Source organism: Xiphias gladius, chromosome 19 (assembly GCF_016859285.1).
Source record: "Xiphias gladius isolate SHS-SW01 ecotype Sanya breed wild chromosome 19, ASM1685928v1, whole genome shotgun sequence".
NCBI lineage: Eukaryota > Metazoa > Chordata > Actinopteri > Istiophoriformes > Xiphiidae > Xiphias > Xiphias gladius.
In genome coordinates, this window is record NC_053418.1 from 18,593,086 (window position 1) to 18,615,501 (window position 22,416).

General features: G+C 39.7%; 1 protein-coding gene across 4 annotated transcripts in view; it reads right to left on the reverse strand.

Annotated features, from left to right (window-relative positions):
* The window catches only part of LOC120805311 (multiple C2 and transmembrane domain-containing protein 1-like), a 138,943-nt gene that overhangs the window by 31,731 nt on the left and 84,796 nt on the right, over positions 1 to 22,416 (reverse strand). For 2 of the 4 annotated variants that reach the window (XM_040155447.1, XM_040155446.1), the window contains exons 10-16: positions 21,114 to 21,207; positions 16,230 to 16,332; positions 15,113 to 15,215; positions 14,416 to 14,517; positions 13,818 to 13,892; positions 11,316 to 11,435; positions 3,267 to 3,383 (exon numbers count right to left, since the gene is read on the reverse strand). The exons of 1 other annotated variant lie outside the window; for it this stretch is intronic. In XM_040155447.1, coding sequence (XP_040011381.1) covers positions 3,267 to 3,383; positions 11,316 to 11,435; positions 13,818 to 13,892; positions 14,416 to 14,517; positions 15,113 to 15,215; positions 16,230 to 16,332; positions 21,114 to 21,207 — 714 coding nt within the window. Of the gene's footprint in view, positions 1 to 3,262; positions 3,384 to 11,315; positions 11,436 to 13,817; positions 13,893 to 14,415; positions 14,518 to 15,112; positions 15,216 to 16,229; positions 16,333 to 21,113; positions 21,208 to 22,416 lie in introns of all 4 variants that reach the window. One more of the 4 variants, XM_040155448.1, reaches the window with a different exon arrangement.

Here is a 22,416-nt window from a genome sequence, read left to right on the forward strand (position 1 = left end):
CTCTGCCAAGTGTGAGAGGGAAACAGTGAGTTGTTCATGACTTCAGCTTGATAAACACTCGGAAGAGGAATCATGGGGATCGGGAGAGGAAGCACAGAACGCAGATACTGTATATGCTGTTGCTGTACCCACCCCCCCCCCTGCATCACCGTAGATTGGGAAACTCTGTCTGAAAACAAACAGGGACAGGACTCTGGGGATACTTGTGTCTGAATGTGTGTATTAGAGTGTGTGTGTGTGTGTGTGTGTGTGTGTGTGTGTGTGTGTGTGTGTGTGTACAACATTTGCAAACACAAATGCCTGAAAATAACAAATGCTTAAAACATAGCACGTTACTTTTACTGTATGCATTCCAATTTGACATAGGATAGTAATGTCACGACTGAAGAGGGCAGAGAGTTGATGATGGAGGAAGGAGAGAGGGTTCATCACATTCACCGATCCTGAGGCAGTAAGACTGCAACGCTGAGACAAATGAGACGATGAGTCTCAGAGAATCTTCTTTGTGTCACCCGTGCTGCTCTGTACTGTTCAGCACAACTGTCACAGTGGCAAGAAAAGGAGCATTAATGGTGCTAATCTTTGAGAATTAATCCCACTTTCATCGGATATATTGTTATATTGCTCGTGTATGCATACATAAATGCGCACATTAGATACAAATCTCTATGTGCAAACGACTGTATTTTGCCCCTCACATGGAAGTACCCCACAAACAGTGTGTGGGGTGATGAGTAACCGATGCAAATGTCTTTGTGTTCGTTTGCATGAGCTGTAGTTCTACACTTTGGTTGTAATAAAAGAGAACATACCAGCCTACATCAGACAGCACTACCATCATGACCCACACAGTATTCAGTATTCATGCATCATGCAGACACCTGCATATTCACTTACAGTACATATATGCTACTGCTATCCCATTCTCTTGTACTGCATTGCCTTTGCCTCCGACTATCTCACCACCAGCCCAAACCAACTTCTCAACATACTGTACCACAAGCCAACACCAGCGCTGACACTCCAATCCAAATATATCAAGACTGTTGAACTGTAAGAAGTACACAGTAGACTCATTTAAAACCATTGCTGACTGTGCTCATATTAGGCAGTGGAGACATTTAATTGAAAGAAGGTCAGATATGAAACTCTTAAGCATTGCCCTCATGGCTAAAAAAAAACAAAAAAAAAAAACTTTCCTGGCATTGGTGATTTATTCAGCCCAGTGTCCTCAGCAGATTCATCCCTTTAATTCAAACACACACCCTCAAACCACACTCTGAAGATGATGATATTGAAGCAACCTTCAGAGACAAAAAAACATCCTTCAGCTTGGACTGTAACTGGGCAAGAAATACAAAAGACTAACTACAAGATGAGCTACAAGAAATTAAACTAAAATATTAAAGTAAATACCTTTAGTTATAGTCGGTGGCAACGGTTTTAAATGGTACTGTTTTCCATCATAACAAAGTTAAAATAAGTCAAAAATATGTCAAGGATTCCTGGTCTAAATGTGGAAGTACACATGCTTAGTGCTACTAAGACATCATCAGATATTAAAAACAGTGAAATTAAAGATCCTATGACAGTACAGTAATAAGTGTCCATATCTCCTCATGTCTCTGAGCATAGAACAACTTTATGGAACGGAGCAGAACAGGATTGTCGGACTAAAAGGCACTTGTCATACGAGAATCAACAGTATCAACATGTCTTAGTGTTCCAACCAATTTCTGAGGTGCTTGACACACAATAGTCCCTTTCAAGAAGGAGAGGAAAGCCATTCTACATTAAGTGGGAGTTACATGTACTTACTTGTATGTGAAGTGAGAGGCACATTTTGAGAATATGTAACCTTTGTTGCCTCAATATAATTAGTAGGTGCATGGGAAAAGAATATCATTAGGTCTGGATAAATACAAGCAGCAGGTAGGGGAACAAATCCTCATGCCTGATTTTGACTTAAGTCATATGCGATTTTTTTTTGTCAAGCAATGTCGCCATCTACAGGCGGGGAAAAGTGTCCTCTGAAATTGAAGTTTGTCATTCACAAATTAGGGGTTTTATTTGGTCTGTGAACCTACTTACAATTACTAACATTCAATTCTTGACTTAAGTGAATATATCCGTTTTAAATACCCTAAATTCTAAGTATGTACCACAACCTACTGTATAACCACCAGGTTATTGTTAAATAACATATGGCTTGCATTTATCTCTTATGGCCTGTATTTTGCTGATTTTATCGTCAACTTTTTCTAATATTGAAATAGAGGCTTATAAACAGAGAAGCTTAGTTCTGAAGACTTAACAAATAAATCTTGGTTGTAAGGTATGTACTATTCGCAACTAATTCCATTTTTATGTGTAATATTACAATCACAAACAGCACTGAGATTTGGTTCATTGCACTGACTGAATTTAATATCTCTTTCAAATCCAATCCAATCTAACTCAAAGAATCCTTATGAAGAGATAAATATACACGTATAGAAGGTGAGAGACTGTAAAAAAAAAATCTGATGTCTGTTCACTGGTTATTTCCAGCTGAGTCCTGGAAAAAGGCACTTATTAAAATTAATCACTTCATTGTTCACGCTCACTCCATAGTCCAGCTCTCTCTCTCGTTTTCACTCTCTACTCTCCAAATGTGCCTGGCCATGATTAAAACATGTCTGTTTCTCCATGACATTGCTTTGACATCATTTAATTGGTATAAGAGATAAAAATAAATGAATTAAACAAATATACTACCAGGTAAGTGGCGTAACGTAGCTCAAGGTGACAGCCTATTATTTCTCCCTTTCTTTGCCTGAAAGAAGGCAAAGTGAGAAATGTAAGCTTGCACTGAGAATGCAGCACCTCAAGGGACAGATGGCGTTATTTTAAAAAAATTCAGCAGAGAGATTTTTTAAAAATTAAATTCCAATTTGCTCAAACTTTACAACTGCAATTTAATCATAAAGTATATTTTAAATGAGTTTGTATAAAAGTATTTTGCTTTCTTACTCATCTGTACACCTATACTGATTATAATTACGTCACATTTTTTACATCACAAATATGTATTGTTTGTATTAAGTCTAGTATCAGAGGAATGAAATGTATGTAAATGTGATTTATGTCATAAATAAAACAAGAGCGCAATGTCTCCATAAAACAATGGTGCCTGAGTTTTAACCCTTCATTGTCTATGGAAAGAGGCTTTTACAGTGAAATGAAAGAAAGGCGGAAGGATATCATGAAGCAATTGGGTTACTCACCACATCTTGCCTGGTATCCTTCCCCGACACAATAAGAATGTAGTTCCAGGCCAAAGGCAGCAGCAAAGCCAGAGGAATCATATAGAGTTCAAAGTTCCAAACGACGATGACAAAAAGCTGATGAAAGAGAAAAAGACAAAACTGTCAGCAAAACAAAAGCGACAACAAAAAAGTGAGAACAGTGTGGGATAAGAATGTATACATTCAAGACCCCACATTGACCCTCATGCGGCAAACTTCTTAGAACGTACGGCGACCATATGTGCGACTGGAAACAACACGCATTCAAACACATTCATATGCAGAGTCATAACCACCATGGAACAAAGCGTAAAAATAAGGCTGTGCTTCAACAAAGGTACAGGCCTGGTGTTGGTGAGCCTAGGTTCAATATCCTGACCCTCGAGGCTTTCTGGGCCTTCAGCTGAGGAGGAGGACGATGAGGAGAATGAGCACAAGCCGTCAGAGCCTCTTTCCTCCATGCCAATCATCCCAGAGGTTGAGGTCATGTACCGTTTCAGCCGCAGCACATCAATGCTGACCCTTCCATACTCAAGCCCAAACCCCAGCATCTGACCTCACACATCCCACACCCTGAGTCCCTAACCCTGTCACTCCAAGACCCAATACCCTCTCTCTTACCCCAAAAGACTCGTATGCCCCATCTCTAACCTTCTCTGCACCCATCTGCCAAAACCATAACCTTTATACCTCCCCTCTCATCACCAAACAAGCAAAGTACCATCTGAAAATTAACCTTTCCTAAAACCGTGTATTCTGGTTTTGGCAGGGCTCTTTAGCCTCTGACAGCGGATTATTGCGGTGGTTGGGAGAAGATATCTGTGGGAAAGTAAAATTGCTAATATTGGAAGCTTGATATATTATGACAGTATTGTGTCAATTGTTGCTAAAAAGTTAAGATGGTAGATGGGATATTGTGTATCCCATCTGTCAGAAACAAATAGAACAATAGTATATTTAAAATATTCTATTGTTTTCTAATAAATTCGTGTTTAGGTATACAGAGATTCTTCATGGTTGATAAAACCTCAGCAGCAATTATAAGAAATTCTGAAAATGCAAACCATGCTTAATGCTCAATCTTTTCTAGCAAATCGTATTTATCAAATTCAAGTACAAGAAATCCATTATTTCAAATATGACAAAAGATTTAAAATTAATTACTCTCCATATGGAAATGCATCCCTGTTTAACAGTCAGTTTTGATGGTTTTGATGATAATCAAATTGTTTTATTTGTTTATGTGTGTGTTTGTTTATGCATGTGTGTGTATATATGTATGAGGGATAGAGACAGAGAGATAAAGACGAGAGGATAAGAAAAAATCAAGCTTTTCATTATGTTTACAGTGTAAGGTTAATGTGAATATGCCACTCAAGGCTGTATATCCACATTTGCTGTTAATGTAGTGGAGCCAGTCGGTCACTAAACTGCAAACACGAGCGCACACTGTGCTGTCAGTATTTCATATTCCTTTCACCCACACACACACACTAACACGTGCATCTGAATATCAATGCAAAAAACTCCTCACAATAACAGCGCAATTAAACAATTCAATTTTCTCAACTTTTCTCCTTCTCACATAGTAAAGTTTGAAAGGCTCATATTCATACTTTTGAACAGAACAATAAGTTCATATAAAATTAACTAACAGACACTGAGTGTACAAACCAAAAAGAGACATAAATTAAACATTAGTAATGACCAGTGCATTTGCATAATGCTCACAGCAAAATTTTATCTTCAAATAAACCTGAATGGCCTTGGTGCAATAACAAAATCTCCCAAAAGGATCAAAATTGTTTTCTGACTCTCTCAGGCTCAACATCACTTTCTCACAAACACAGACTCTTTCTCTGATACAGCTGTGTAGGAGTATTAGAAAGAAACTGTTCAATAATTCATATTTGTAAACTAATAAGCAACACAAACCATTTCCCTTCATTCATCCTAAAAAGTTGTTTGGACCGTGAAAGCTCAGCAACTGAAACACGCACACAGACAAACATAACATAACAAATGTTCACACACACATTTTCTCCACAAAATGTTACCAATCTTAAATTATCCATCTCAATACACATTATTATAATTCACATATCTGTATGATCTGTAACACTGATAAACATTGGAATAATCTCTTATTAAACAATGTGCAATAGAGGTGAAGAAACATGACTTCAGTCTAACAAACAAAGGAGCTCACTTGTTTTAAACCTATTCTGGTAGATGCTATAAATAACTGCACACTTACAAACATCTTTATGCAGACACACGCACTGCTCCTTTCAAATACTGTGCTATAAATATAACCTAGAGTTATATATATATTGCATAGTTAATGTATTTACAGTCTTGATCCCTAACCGCTCATTGTATTGTTATCATACAACGGACAAAATAATTCACTCACTGTCCTGATGTTTATATGAAACCTTAAAATCTCACTTTCTTCACCATATGCCTGAGGTTGTTTAACCTCTCATCCCCCTTCATTCCTCCTCAATTTGGTTATAGTAGCTAAGGGCGAAGTTTTGACTGGCAGCTAGAGGAACCGGACACCCAGGCTCAGCAGTGGCCAGCTCTGCCCTCTCTCCATATCCCCCAGCTGGGTAATAGGGGCCCTGCGATGCATGGACCTTTCCACCAGGACTGGGCGATCACAGCCACCCCCCATTGCTTGCTACACCAGATAGCAGGCTCTTCGCCTGGGGAAGAGGGAGTGGGAAGGAGCCTTCTGTCGATGTCAGTGACCAAAAAAAGCCAGAGAAGAAAAAAAACAACAACAATGAAAACATGAAGGATCGCAGGGAAAAAGACGGGGAAAATGCTAAATGAAGCTCCAGATGTAGTCTATGGGAATAATTTGTAGATGACTCTGTGAGGTCAGAGACGCACTCTATAGTGGTCGGTGACGGTTCATAGTGAATATCTGACAACGCATACAGAGGAAAGCTCACCGTGGTCCACTCTTGGTTGTCTGTTTAGTACTGCTGAATTCTTACTGGTGTGGTAATGTAAAAATATAACTCCGTCAGTGTGTTGGTCTCTCGGTATATAGGCATCTGTATTATTTATATTATGCAAACTCTCAAATTTAGTTTTGGGAGCATTAAACAGCAGAGTAACGATGCAAATAAATGTGTAACTTATATTTGTCCGAAAACAAAAAGGAGTATTTTCCTCTGATTCTCATTGTCATGCTACCATCGTAGAATATATTGTCAATGATTATCTAAACTGCCAAAGACAGGCTGTGTGAAGAGTTAGTTTAGTGTACTTGGTCTATGGTGGACATTTGATTTTGTCACCAAAACTACTCGATGTTGTGAAAAAATAAAAGTCAGCAATAACAAAATAACAATTTACCTTTATACACCAAGTCTTTTTTTTATTAAAATGTATCATAATTTATTTTAAAATGATCCGTGCTTCAACAAGTCTTTGGTGATGTCCAATGTCTAAGAAACTAAACTATTCACTTGTCACAAAACAAAGTAAAATAATATTTTCCAGATTGTCAAAACTGCTAAACCTTTTCAAACGCAGTAAAAGGCTACATTTGAACTGGGCAAACTTCACATCTGAGCACAAGTTGAAATACAAATGAGACGTATAATTAAAACAGACAATCACACACATGAACAAAGCAAAACCATGGCAGTATAATTTGTAATATTTTGGGTAAAATACCCATACACAAATATAATAAATTAACTTATTCTGACAAGTCTCTGTAGTTTTTTTTTTGGGATTTCATTTTCATTTTTTTCATTTTGTTATAATCTTTGATGCTTTCTCTTATTATTAAGAAATCCCCTCAACACAGGAAGACATTTTAAAAACGATGACAAAATAGAGAATTCAAAATGATGTAGTCAAGTACTCAGTGCCGCACACTGATAATTGTATCTTGCATTATTTGTTTCAAAACACAACCCATGTCCTTACGGCTCTGAGCCGCAGCCCTGTGGGAGGGTAATATTCAGTACTTTGGCTTACATTAACCACACACCAGGCTAGCTTTCCCCATGCTCTGTCTCAGCGGAGTGAAACTGAAGTTTGGATTTCAGAGTTACCCTTTATCTCTCTTACATCAATTTCCATGCTGGCACTAAGTGTTGCCAGATAGCAACTAGAAGTCCTGTTAAGTTCGAAGGAACTAGGGAGGGAGAGAGACTGTGTCCTGTTTGTGACCGGACCTTCCCATCATTCAGTGGTGCTAGACTGCCCCCTGCTGTACTCCTGCAGGATATGGATTTACAGCACAATTAATGCTGTTCATCTCATAAAAAAGCAGCCTGAATCACTAAAACCAATGTGTCAAAGCCAGTCATTTTGTAATAATATGGAAAAATAAAATAAAGCATCCACCATTTTATGGCCACAGTACTGCAACTGCACACTGGTAGCTATAAGAAGTACGGAAGCTGAATCTCCGACTCCTCAACAAAGGGCCTCACGCATTTTCTGTTGAGTCTCTATCTCTGCTGATTAAACTCTGACTTGGTATTCTCTGTTAGTCATGCCAAAATATTTCAACTATCATTCATTTTGCAAATCAGGAGAGCAGTAAAATGTGAAAGAATATCTTTCAAAGCTGTCCCTTGCTGTGGGCAAAGACGAACTCCAGACTTTAAAACTTTTAAAAGTTAGACAGGTTCTTTGAAGAGGAGTCAAAGGAGCAATTTAAAGAGACCTGGAGTGGTGTGTACCACTTACTGCTATGGCGTCTCTGCACTGTGTGTCTGTGTGTGTGTGTGTGTGTGTGTGCAAGTGTGTGTATATACTCACACACACACACACTCCAATAGTTGCTTCTGTACCTGTCTTTGCTTTTTTTCCCCTTTTTTATTTCAGCAGGGTGAATTTTTATCTAAATGCAAAGCAGGTGATAGGTGCTCCAGTTTCCTCTAGAAGTAGCTCCCTTGTCTGGGCTCTCTTCCTGATAAGAGTCCTACTTTGCCTGACATAAAAGAGCCTGGTATCATTTCCCCTGCCTCCCCAACAACCACCAGCTCGCTGCCCTCGCCCTTCCCCAAGCTTCACAAAGCTGCCTCTATTTGCTCCCAATTCAGGGCCCAATTGCAGATAAAGTTACAGCAAATTTGTTTGGAGGAAGAGCTGCTGAGGCCTGCGGTCCCTGGGGCAATAACAGCGTTGTCTTGCAGGGGCCGTGGGGAGAGCTGGCAGCAGCAGGAGAACAGAACCCTACACCGCTCAGCCCCACAATGGCCTCAACTCTCCAGGAGGGAAGGCAAAGGGAGGGGAGGGGAGGGGAGGGAGAGATAAAGAGGAGCAGGGATGGATGGACAGATAGAAGGGAGACACACTCAGCTTGCAGGTGTGGAGAGAGGAAGCAGACGCTTAACCTCGAGACAGGAAGACTACGACTCACCCACACACACACACACACACACACACACACACACACACACACACACACACACACATACACAGACACCACCCATCATGCAGGACAGGAGGTAACTTCAGTCCCGTCCATTGTGCCAACGCCTCAGGCAAAGCTGCCACGGTGGCTGATTCACTGTCGGGATGGATGGGTGACAGCAGTGTGGGTGTGAGAGAGAGAAAGGCTGCATGTGAGAGTATGCGATATCTCTCTTTCTCTCACATGCATACAAAACACACACAACATATACACTAACCACAGCTGGCACTGATGGGCGATGTTTACATGCGGCTGGCATTACAGCACTGGGCAGAAGGAGAGTAAGGGACCATGAAGAAAATTCTGAGCGCTTTCGTGTCGGGAATGTTGTGAAGTGACATAGTATGACAACTGCATTTTGATGTACTATTGCATTCACAATATCCCACAATATCCCCGAGGCTTACTTGGCAGTTAAGAAGTGCACACATTTGTAAGTTTATAGATCGAATTTCCCACAACTCCACCTCTGTAGCTAAAGCCACGCTGGAAAGTTAAGTGTACATCTTACTAGAAAGACAGCCAGACAGAAACACACGTGAACATGTGAACAGACAGACATGCCCATAATCACACACAGCCGTACACCTTCATGAATGCACCCCCTTGGCCAGATGGCCCCCCATAAAAACCCACTTAAAGAGATGAGTGATTAAGAGGCCTCTCAAAGTGAGGGAGAAATGAGAGAAGGATGAAGAAATGGAAGGGAAGGGAGAGAGGGAGTACCTGTGTAGAGGAGAGGCCCTAAATACTCTGATGCTTTTAGCTAAGTGCATACTCCTACGATAGCAGACTCCCAAAAGAGCAAGGGGGGGAGGGAGAGGAAAAGCACAATGACACCTAAATTTCAGACTTTGTATAAACTAAAAAATGCTATGTCCTTGGCCTAGATACATCCTTTGTCATCGTCTGAATACTTTGAATTTAAGTGAGTACAACGAGAATATGAATAGTTGGCACTGTTACTCAGAAATGGATGCACTATAAGCTGTGTTTTCAAAAAGGGTGAAGAGCTATACAAGGCACGCCCGCGTGTGTTTGTGTGCTGACATGGAGGCTGTGCTATCCACGGCTGCATCCTCCCCTCTCCATTCACCATGCAGATTGCCAATTATGAAGTGACCTTGTTTTGTGTGAATTCCTCAACATTTTTTTGTCTGACATTTTCATTTAATTCTAAAAGATACTGTAAGACATGAGGGCTTGTGCCAAGTTCAGCCTTATACGAGAGAAAATGCAAACATACACGCACACGCCAGGCTCATTCACAAGCATTCTCATACACACAAAGGGAAAATGTTAAGTGATCAATACTGTGTCTCTTCTGACCTATGTCTTGTGATGACACTGTGACCTGCTTTGCAAACACACACACACTTAAAGCCTCTGCAGAGATGAAACTGGTGTCAGACAGCCAAATGCTGCTAATGTCTAATGTCTGCTGTGGAGACACTTAGTGCTCCCATGGTAAAGGGCTGGGGCAGGGCGGGTCCACCTGTCCTGTAGCTACTTAAGTCAGGACACTAAACCAGACAGGATTAAATGACTGCTCTGTCATCTTTAGGGTAGGAACCTCCATGCAGCCACTCACTGCCCTGCAGGAGAATGTCTTTTACTGATAGCTCTGCTGTCCAATTACACTTCACCTTTTAATACCAGACACAGATGACAGGGGGGAGAGAGAGGGTGGAGCAAGAGAGAGGATGAAGAGGGGGCTGATGGGAGAGGCTGCCATTTCCACTGTCTGCAGGAACAGCCTGTCACACTTCAATTGATTGTAGTTGAATCTTCTAAGTTTTCTAAGATTTCTGAGGGTCTCATTTAAAATGGTGTAGAAGCTGCAACACCAACTCTCCACTCCTTCCCAGCAACAAAACAGATACTAGCCAAGTGTATACCAAGTGTGCTTGTACATTTAATGCAAAGCCAGAAAAAGGAGTTAATCGAGACTATCATATCAAGATATTTGAGAGTGTGAGTAACAGTCTGTAGTGGGGGGTTACAGTGTGGGAATGTACTTAACTGTGCTTGAGACATCAACAATCTCTCGTGTTGGAGTGTGAAATTACCAGTGAAGGATCCATACTAGCAAAAAATGACCCTACAGTCTCTGTGAACATGTTACTCTCTTACTGTGTGTGTGTGTGTGTGTGTGTGTGTGTGTGTGTGTGTGTGTGTGTGTGTGTGTGTGTGTGTGTGTGTGTGTGTGTGTGTGTGTGTGCGTGTGTCGATGTTAACTGGCATCAATATACGTAGAATACTATTGATGATAATAGTACAGATAAATGTGAATGGGGTTTATTTAATTTCAAAAAGTGTGAGGTAATTTTTCTATGAAAAAAAGTAGGCCTACCTACATTTAGATATATTTCTGAAATTGTCTTTCTCCAACATTAAATACTTAAGTAACAAAATTAATAATAATACAGCATAATCATATTTGTGGCAATAAAGTAATTGTTCCTGAAAAAGGTATACATGAGTCCTGTTTCAGCTCTTTTTTTCACTGGTAAATGTGCTAATATGTAAGCTATATGCTACAATTTATGGTACTGTGATACACAGCTACGTACCACAAAGGCACAGATGCTCCTCTGTGGAGAGTCCCATTCGAAGCAGCTGTTGATGTAGCAGCCTGTGTTGATAAGGAACATGATGCAACGCCTAACTCGGTTGAAGTTGCGCAACAGCAGCTGGAAAGGAGAGAAAGACTTAGTGAATGTTTTATACAAGTTAAGGCTTAAGGTCAAAAACATGATATATGCATGATCTATCACTCCATTTTGAAATTGGTATATACAGCATGTAAACATGTGGACAGTTTGTAAAAAAGACTTTTGATAATGGGTGGTATTGTAAATATGCAGGTGACTGCTGAGGTGTGGTGAGACAGGTTGCTGAGTATCATTGAAAACTAACAATAAAACATATCAGGGTCTTATGACCTTTCCACATTAGCTGCACTTATATACTGTTTGGAAAGTCTTATTAAAAGACAAAGTAAAACAGGAGCAAAGTTATTGGTCTACAAACATTAGCACAGCTACTGTGGTCCCTCTCTGATCTAGAAGTTTGTGAGAACATACTGTTAAAGAGGTCACTTTTCTCTCCTTTATGTTTAGTTAAGATGTGAATTCATCACAGTTTTGTAAGTAAATGTGTTACATCTCATAATTAGTACCTTAGTCAAAAAGACATACTGTCAGTAAGTCTTATTATCATAGGTTCAAAGCCTGTAGCGCTTCACTCAGCTGTCACTTTGTAAAGTTAACTGGAGCATTTCCAAGTTACAACTTGAAATTGGTGGTATTGACCTCACTTTTGCTTCAATATTATAGCATTACAGCACTGAGGACACGATGAGGACATGATTCTGTTTCCTTCTTTGGATTGCTATACATGGATGTGGATCAAAATATAGGACAAATGGCTGCTTTAAGTGTGACAAGCTGACTCACAATGTTTCTTTAAATGTACTCTCTAAGTGATAAAGTTAAGTACAATAATAACAATTTCCAACACAGTCCCTGGATTCTCCCTGAGGGTTCTCCAGGCATTTGGCCAGAGATGAGAAAGAACTGGCTAACTGCTGTCCTCCCCCTGGGTTGCCAACCATTCAGGGAATAGCATGACAGCAGCGCAGAACGCCAGCCACCCAATCAGGTCACCACCAGGAGAAAGTGCTCCCATAGGACAAACTGTCTCTGCAGATCACTGTTTAAAAAATTCTAGGCCATTATTGTACTCTTTGGATAATTATGTGTGCGTTTGAATGTGTGTATACTGTGGGTATACAGTATATTATTGTAGAACAACAGGAAAGTCTGTTGTCTGTATACTTATATGTGTGTGTGTTTCCGGGTGGATTTGCATGTGGTTAGGGGTGGCATGGCTGCTTTGATGCTAGATGAGAGGAAGATTCCTACTTCTCTATGTATAATTATGTGAAGCTTTTTGTTGCCAAACTGAGGATGACTGTATAGTGTCCTACTGGGGACACAGAGACCCTGAGGACTGCAAGACTGTGAATCATCCATTTCAACGTTCCTCAGCGCATGCACTTGATGTACACTCTGTACTCTTCTTGGCTCATTATTGCCATAACTGCCTTGATAAGAATATTTCATTTTTTATGAGTTATTTCAAAGAGTGCCTTGCGTCATTCCTCAAAAATACTTAGAAAAGTGGTGAAGCCATTTATTAAGTCAAATGTCATAAATGCAATTAAATGCTTGTGTTTGGGAGGCAGCTTATGTGGGTTTTTTTTTCCTTTTCTTTTCTGCGTGTGTGTGTCTGCACACTAAACAGCAAGCAACAGCAGGGGAGCTGCTACCACACAAAAGAGCCCTCATGGGGCAATCCCTCCAAAGCAGCCAGTGACATCATCATTGCGAGACGTTGACATGGGTCATCTCTGTGAGTCAGAGGTGAAATGGAGATGAAAAAAGGATTCTGCACATGGGAGAAAAGCATAGAGTGGGCCGAGACAGTGAGACAGAGAGCAACAGAGAGGGCAGAAACAGTGAGGAAAGAAGGGAATAGATGGAGGGCTGACAAAAGGGTGGTATGGGAGCTGTGTGTTGTGTGTTGTGCTGTGCTGGGCACGGCTGTGCTCGGCTGTGCATGGTGCAGAATTGACTGCTGAGCCCAAACGGTCACTCATATGACATGTCTGATGTGGGCCAACCCCTACTATTCAGCCCTTTGTGGTGCCGCCACACTGAGTGGCGTGACAATGAAGTGCAAAGCAGCAGTGGCAAAGAGGGCCAACTATAAGGATGGCCAATCTACTTATGCACCCCACAGCTGACAGCTTGACATTTCTATTCACCACTCAGAGTGGATGTGGGGTGGGGGAAGAGAGAAGGGAGAGAGGAGGGAAGAAAAACGAAATGCTGTTTTTCCTTCAATCATCCTGTTATATCTTGCCCACACAGTTGTTGTGCTTTGCAAGATGCCACTCTCCAGGCTTGTTGGTTTTGCTTGAGACAGTTAAGCAGAATAGCTGGTACAGTGGTGCACATAGATAAAAACGGGGCAGAGTGGTAGAAGATAAGTGTTTGCTGCTGATGTACCTGTTTAGACACTCTGGGCTCCTCCTCGATATACTTCTGCTCGATGGGAATCAACGTCCTGAGACCAGCCTTCACCTGGATGATGGAGCCAACACACACAGTGTCATAAACAGCAAATGGTGAGACTGAAATGACAGTCAATTAAAAGGATCCAGATAAGTAAAATGATATAGATGAGGATAATGAATTAGCGACCGACTATATATGTATAATTTTGAAGGTTTTGCTAACACATTCTGTGCTGATAAAACATGGCAGCACATGCGTAGAGCATGCCCCATGTCAGAGGCTAGAAAGAGTAGGAAAGGAAGCTGCAAGATGTCCGCTATAGGGCACACACACAGTGATGGTGAATGGGGGAACAAAGGCTGCTGAGGGAGAGTCTTCGATAATTAAAGCAAAAACGAGAACGAGGACGACGAGAGATGAGATGGGAGAGGCGGGGGGGGGACAAACAGAATAAAGACAACAGCAGCGTAGGGGGGGGTGATGCTGGAGAGAACAAGAGAGGATGGAGAGAGAGAGGATAATGGGGGGTGGAGGGCAAAATAAAAAAAAAATCAGGGAGGAGAATCAAAAAAGCAAAAGAAAGACTTACAGCATTAAAAATCACGTCTATTTCGAGAAAGATGACCCCTTTTGTTGGCCCTGTCAGCTCCTTGCTTTTCAAGGCGTAGGCTTTGCGTTCTCCATTTTGGATCTGTGGGAGAGGGACATGACAGGCGTCTGTCTGGCAATACCCGGCTGAATCGGCTCCCCGGGCCACCTTTGAACCCCAGCTGCTGGTGCTGACAGGGAACCCAAAACAACTGTGGCAACTCTGACAAGTACCTGTTCATTACCCACTGCAGCTCGGCTCTGTCAAACAGAAATTAACTATCCTGGGGAATCATACTGTACAGCAGAGCACGGATATATTAGGTACACAGTTCTTTCAGAGGCTATCTATATATTTTCACATATATGAGAAACTCTTCCTTCTTTTTTCTCTAAATTGCATCGTTCCATCTCTCGATCAGTGTCATTTTCATATCATCTTTCATCCCCCCATTTTCTTTCTTCTCACCTATCAATCTCTTCTTTTTTGTCAGCCTCTATTCCATTTTTTCTCCTTCCTGTCATCTCTTTCTCTTTATGAAATAATAACAGTCTCATCTGTGGAGTTGCAAAAATAACCTCTGCTTTTTATATCTTCCACTGTGTGTTTTCATTCTTTCTGTTCCTCTATGTTCTCTCCATTATCCCCAAGGGAAAAGAAAAAAACACACACACACAGAAATCCATCTTTGACTCACATTTAGTAAAGGAATAGCCACTTTTCCCAGGAAATCTGCACTTCTGTCTCGGTCCTCGTCGTAAACAGTGACCTCGAGTACCGAGTGGATGTCCTTCACATTACTAGACCACACACAAAGACAACACCACTGACATATATACTAAAATTTGGGCTACAAACTCAAACAGTGTGAAACTTAGCACATCTTGCACAAGCTTCTTTAAACATTAAAGACACAAAGAAAACAGTTAAAAATCTGAAACGTTATATGAGGCATAAAAAATCCCTCATAATTGAAAACCATCTATTGCATTTAGTTAAATGTTTAAAAATCACCATTAACATGCTCTAGTGATATTGCACTACATTACTGCATGAGCTAAGTAGAACTAAAGTGTGAAACTAGGCTAGCAAGAAGATGGCTGATGTTATGTATAGAAAGGAGGCTATGAGAAAGATGTGCGCTCAAAGAATGACTAAATTAACCTGTCCCATTACTGGGAATTCAAACGTTTGTGCTGTGGAAAAAAGTGCAACATATTATATATTATATATATATATCTATATCTATCTATCTATCTATCTATATATATATATATATATATATATATACAAATTATGTAGAAATAGATCTGTATTCATTTTTACTTATAGCCATACTTGAGAATAAATAGAAGAAATAGATTTTTACATTTTTTTTAATAAGCAAAAATTTGATTTTTAACAAAAGCTAATGTCTTGTCCTGGATTTCTTGTTGACATACAACACATTTTAAAACGCTATTAAAAAAGCAGCTGTATTAACAATAATTGTGAATATTTTTAAAATTCAAAGTTCAATGACAAAAATAGCATTCCACACTATAAACTGTGATCAATACATGTTTTTTTACTGCTCAGATCAGTCCAGAATTCATTTTACAAAACACAAATGAACTGTTGAATGCTATGTATTAAAAAAATATTAATTTCAATTTTATTTCATTTTTTTATGAGACTGTTGCTCTGACTTCACCAGTCTTTAAATCAAAGATACATGTCAGTTAAAAAATCCAATTTGTTTTTCATTACTTCAGCAAATACAAATTATATGTGTCTGTGTGCACAGAGGTACAGGTATTGTAACAGCTACTCACAAAGTGAAGACCTTGTTCCACTCTGGGTTGAGGTTTTTGTAGACAGTGTGAGTCTGCAGCCGATCATTACTCAGCTCCACTACACAGAATGGGTCACTCTTACCTGCCGAGCAAAAATACAAGAATTACCTTTTTAGTGAAAAGAGAGATATAAATACAGTAAATACTAAAGTTCAAGGAGAGTGAGAATCTTAAATAAATTCTGACAGCTTTTGTCTTTCTCCAATCCCTCATATTATTAAGACAGATAATATATAGCATCCTCCCCTTATACCACCTAACAGCTCCAATACCCTGGACTTATCAGAACTGCAATAATATGATTCTTTCACTTTTGGCCCCAATGCCGTATATATTATACAACAGTATATCAGTGGAACAGCTGCAAGCCGTTTCTATCAACGCCCTGGGAACATCGACAACTAGAAGATAAGCTCCAGGACAACTGTGCCCTGGGCAGTCACAAGGAGGGGGTGGGAGAGGGAAAGAGAGAGAGAAGACTCCAAGAATGGATGGTGCCGAGAACACAGAGGGCGATGTGGCTCTGGAGGCAAGAAAAGTTCAGAGCAGCAGATAAAGACAGCTGAGCAGGGGTGTGAAAAACGTAGCCCGTCCATGATCAGTGATTCCAAAGCAAGCGGTGAGACGGTAGCGTCCAACGACGTGAAGAAAAATGAGTGAAAGCAAGAACAACATGATAATTAAATGATGAAAGAATGGCACAGAAAGTATAACGTCCTCATCATTTTTACATTGAAAGGTTTTTTGGCTGTTAAAAATTTAAATTTAACCTCGTGTTTATTACGAAGAGAAAAAAAAGAAGGAAAATCACTGCTGATTGCTGCCGGTGTTTCATTAATATAACGCAAGTGATATTTTATATTTATTTATTTATTATATTTTATTTTGATATTGTACGGTAATAATAAGAGTTATCCAATAGAAAAAAATTTAAAAATTTTAAAAAGGAGCACATAAAATAATTTGAGTGGCCTGTCACTGCCACAGGATAAAACTTTAATACTATAATACACATTAATGCTAATTCATTCTAACAAAACTTTCAACTCAGAATTTACTATGGTTATGTAATTGAGTAGAGAGAGGGTGAGAGAGACTGAGATGCCAAAAAAAAAACATAACCTCAAAGTTATTTAGTCCTCCTGAGAACGGCATACTGTACTATGTCCTATATATTCTCTATTTGTTTACTAACACATTTCAATTTCTTTGTACATAGAAAGGACTGAGACCAGCTCCCCGTGCCTGCCAGCCCACCTCCCTTCAATTGCCTCAAAATGAACTAAAAACAACAAAACTCTTAATTCAGCCTTTGATCATTATTTTTTTACAAAAACTGTTGGGAGCCGTTGAGCTGTTTGTTCAAGCTAATCACTTGAAAAGGCTGGGTCAGGAAGTAAAAAAAATAGGTCCTACGCAAATTCCCAGGGAAAATACTGCGAATATTGAAATGTTAGTAAAGCAGCAATGTTGCATAACAAGACTCAATGAAGTTGGGATTGAGTTCAAAGCCCCCTGTCACATTTGTGTATGTGCTTGTTTGTGTCCGTCTGTGTGCGTGTGTCAGGGGAAGCATTTGTATGCGAGTGTCATTGATTGGTGTGATTTTCTTCAAATGTTGTGACAAGGGCAGGACATTTAGTGGGTGTGCAAAGTAAATGTCACCGTGATCAATGCTGAGCCGTAGGTGTTGCCTTTCATATCTGTTTGTGGCGCTCTATTGATTTAGAGTGTTTGTAGTGGATATTGACAGCTATGACTCCTACGATAGAAAACAAGATACATCAAAATACACAAAACACAATGGACAGAAGAGCCTACTTCTCAATGCATCTCTGTATACACACTTTGTTTGTCTGCCCTGCACATAAACTATGTATTGTATTAAAATGCAAACTCTTCCTTGGATCCATTATGAATACACACAAAAATGTATTTTAAAATCGCAAACAAGTAAAAATAATATCTTGGCGGAAGTTTTCATTCAGTATTTTTATAGTAGTGAAAATTTCAAATCCTCCTTAATCATCCCAGTGCTTCCATAGCATAAACAAATCAGGTCTGATTAAATTTAAATGCAATCACCCAGATTAAGAGATGGAAATTATCTCTGCAGAACCCCGTCCCTCCCCCATTTTCTCTCTAATATTCAGTTTTTAATGACATGGCAGGCTGTGTTGCTGCAGTGAGCCAGTTGTCATTGGTGATGAACTTTCACCTTATTGGCCACCAGCACCAGAGGCAGCTGTCTTAACCAATTACACGCTCAGGTTTGAGCGTCACTCAGCGATCATCCAGGTAATGTCCAAGCTCCTCCCCCCTCTGGGTCCCGTCTCTGTGGCACTGGCTGAGGGTTTGCAGCGAGCGGGCTCAAACTCATTTCAGGGTGCACCAAGATAAGTGTGGAGGATGAATACAGTACGGAGACAAGGGAGCATGCTGTAATTGCCTAGGGTTTAGGGTGGGGTTAGCGAGGGAATGCACGCTCTCATGTTCCTTTATAATCACAATGAATTATTATACAGACATTAAAAGGTAAATCAGTTGCATTTTTGTTGCATTTCTTATTGTCCTTTCTTTGTCACTTTTAATAGGCTATACAATATAATCTACAGTATTTACCCATGTGTCAATTGAAAATCTATACTTTACTGGTAACTGACTGAAGTGCACATGTGTGTGTTTCCATGTGTGTGTGTTCCTACTGAAACGTTCTAACAGTATAGCATCCACTCAGAGGGACAAGAGCTGGCAGACAAAAGGGATTGTTGGTTTTAGAGACTATTTTCAGTTATCCTACTTGGGCTGGAGAGGAGCTACTCCACAAAAACACTTCAATTAGAGAGAGAGATGGCCAGAGAGGAGAGCGAGAGGAGGAGGAGGAGGAGGAGGAGGAGAAAAGACAGGAGAGGAGACAGGCAGCATGAATGGGAGAGAGACAGTGAACTCGTTCTCTCTCTCACTGACCTCTTCCCCCTTTCTCTCTCTCTCTGTGTCTGTTTGTCTGTCTGCCTGTTTCTCTCTCACCTTGCTCCTGACCCTCTCTTGGTCTGGGATGTTGAAATAGGGTGTTCATGCAGTGAGGGCTCTTATGTGGCTCTTACAGAGCTATTGTTTCTGACAGTGGCACACACACACACACACACACACACACACACACACACAGCGTCAGACTCAGAACCGGAATAAACCATCTAGAAACAGCCCCTTTGCCTGTCTGTTATCTGTATAAGTTCACTTACTGTATCTATTTGTGAAGGGTTCGACTGACTGAGAGAAAATATTTTCTAGAGAACAAAAGAAAAATATTTCCTTTGTGTGTAAGACAAATAAATTCAAACAAGGTCAATAAGTGGACTGTCTAAATTTGAGATCTCTATGGCTATAACAAAAAAGTTATATGTGAAAACCCACATGTGAACACCAAAGGAAATGTATTTTTAAGTTTACCGTGTCAAAACACCTTCTTCTGTATACTGTCTTTTAGCATGTGAAATCCAAGTCTTCCATGTAAACCACATATGGCAGGCAATGCAGTCATTCTCCAATGACTTTAAAGTTTCAGATTTTAAGTAAAAACTTATTCCTTGCCCTAATTAAAAATGGTTCCATGTCATGATGTCAAAAACTAATGCAAATGTTTCAATATAAAAACCAACGCTGAGTCTAAAAAAAGCATGTTTGTTGTGGGTCTTCAAATCTGAATTCAACACTTTTTTTCAAATTGTTTTGTATTCAGCTATAGAAGTTTCTATGTAAAATATTAGCCCTGTTGGGCACCACAGAATATACTGCACTTTTACTGCGAAGTGAACCTTAACAATAATTTCAAATCATCCCAGGTTGTAAAGACACTGTTCTGAAATCAAACATGTTCTCTGTGACCATGTCAAGCCAGCAGAGGCAAAGTAAAAAGCAAACAAACAGCCAATAGACATTATATTTTCACAGTTTTACTTTTGATTATTTTTTTTACAAGAATCCATGAAGCTCAGACTGCATGATGAGCTCTACAATGAGGTCACAGAGCAACTTTCTGCTCCGACTGAAATACAAGAGCCATTAGCCCTGCACTCCGGTCGCTCCGGTCGCTCCACGCAATAACCCAAATCAAACAGCTCCACTCTGTATTGGCTAATGGGACTTTGGCTGCTTCCCATAGAGAAAAACACTAGACTCTCTCTCTCTTTCTCTCTCTCTCTCTCTCTCTCTCACACACACACACACACACACACACATTTCCTTCTCTCTCCACTAGATAATACAGAGTGAAAAACTAGGCCTGTCCACTGTAGACCTAATTAAAAGTAAGAATTAATGGAGAATGGAGGATTCAGAGAGAGCAAGCGGAGAAAGAGCGGGAGGAGGGAGAAGGAGGGAGAGAGATTTGTTGGTTCAAATGTGTACTTTTTCTCTATTATTCAAATGAGCAGCCTGCATCTTTTCTAAAAATGCAGAGACAAATTTAGTGTCCTACACAAAGTAGACTTTAACTCTCTCTTAGGATTCTCGCAGAAGATCATCCCTTAAACCAAAATTACACCCTGACTTTATCTTTGGCCAGATTTATTTCAGATGGCTGGTGGAGGAAAATGTGCTGCAGAAATTGTTCAAAGTCTAGATCCAAAACTTAAGCAAAAACTATTCTTGTAAATGTTATCATTACCTATCAGATATTCAAGTAGTGTTCACTCGGACAGAAATTGCAGAACAACAGCAAAAAATTTAGTCACGCTTGTCACATTATTTTTAACTGTATGAGTATGTGAGCATGAATACAAGGATTAAAAATGAAGAGACTAACTTCTGACAGTGTGTATGAGGATATACTCTTGTTATTTGGACTTAAGATCAGTATCTTACCTGTGACATCTGCTGCCATCAGTCCCTCAGCCCTGATGACCTTTACCTGCACCACACCGACATCTTTCAGGTTGTGAAATGACCTCCACAGGCTCTGAAACATCACAGGAACAGGGGTTAAAGGTCAAAGATGACGGCAAATTAGCATTGAAGAGGAAGACAGGTCAATAGCCTGACATTTCATTAAGAGAGGAAAGGGTAGAATATGTCCTTTAGCAGACCTTATTTGAAAATGTAGAGCTGGCATTTATAGTCAAATGTAACAGAGGACAAATGGCAGAATTTAATTTCACTGAATAGGTGTTCATGCTTGTTATAAATGTTTCCTAACTTTTATACTTTTTAGATGAAATGGAACTTTACTGATTTTGGTAAAGAAGATGAGCCTTGCAGAAATATATTGTAAAAGGTTAGAACATAAAATATGAAATATAAAAATATAAAAATAGTACTCAGATAAATGTAGAACAAAGATGGGTCATTATAGACAAGAGGTAAGTTCAATGCTTTAATATGTTACGTAGAACAACATCAAAGAAAATATTAAAACTGAATAGATTTCAGCATTGTATTTATTCCTAATATAAAATGAGAAGGCTAATTGGAGGTGAAAATGCACCAAAAACTGTCTTGTAAACTATAGACGGTCCAATTAACAGTAAGTTAAGGGTTTTTGTGCTTTTCCATTAACTTGCCCAATGAGCAGTCCAAATGAAGTTAGTCACTTAGTCAGTTACAGAGAAAACTGTGTCTTGGTGGAAACAGTGTTTTGTATTTTGACCATGATGAGAGCAACAAAATGAACAAAATGTGGAAGTTTGAATGCAGTTTAACACATAGCTGCAATTTTGACGTACATATTGAATGAATGGTCAGTGGTGCACACTGTCAGTCTGGATAATTTAACTGAGAATCATGGCTGTTGTTTACTTTTTTACTGTCATTCCAGAAATTGTTTCCTGTTAATGTTGTGCTTAAGAAAAGGGGTGTTGAGAGGGTGTGTGAATAGCACCGTTAGTATTTGCAGAAGAAGAAAGACAAAAGTGAAATATATGCAATATGAAATGAGAGAATTTTTACAAAAATCTGTGTTTGTGCAAGAAATTAAAGCACATAAGCACAATTTTCATGGGATTTGATCTTAATATTAATGTGTCCGTGTTTGCTTTATAGAGAAACGGAGAGAGAGAGTTTTAGGCTGATAATGTGATAATAGAGGTATTGTAGTGAGTAGCCACCCCCGATGAAGCATGACTAGCAGTGATATCAAAGTTATGAGGCAAACATATGCACACTGACCTCC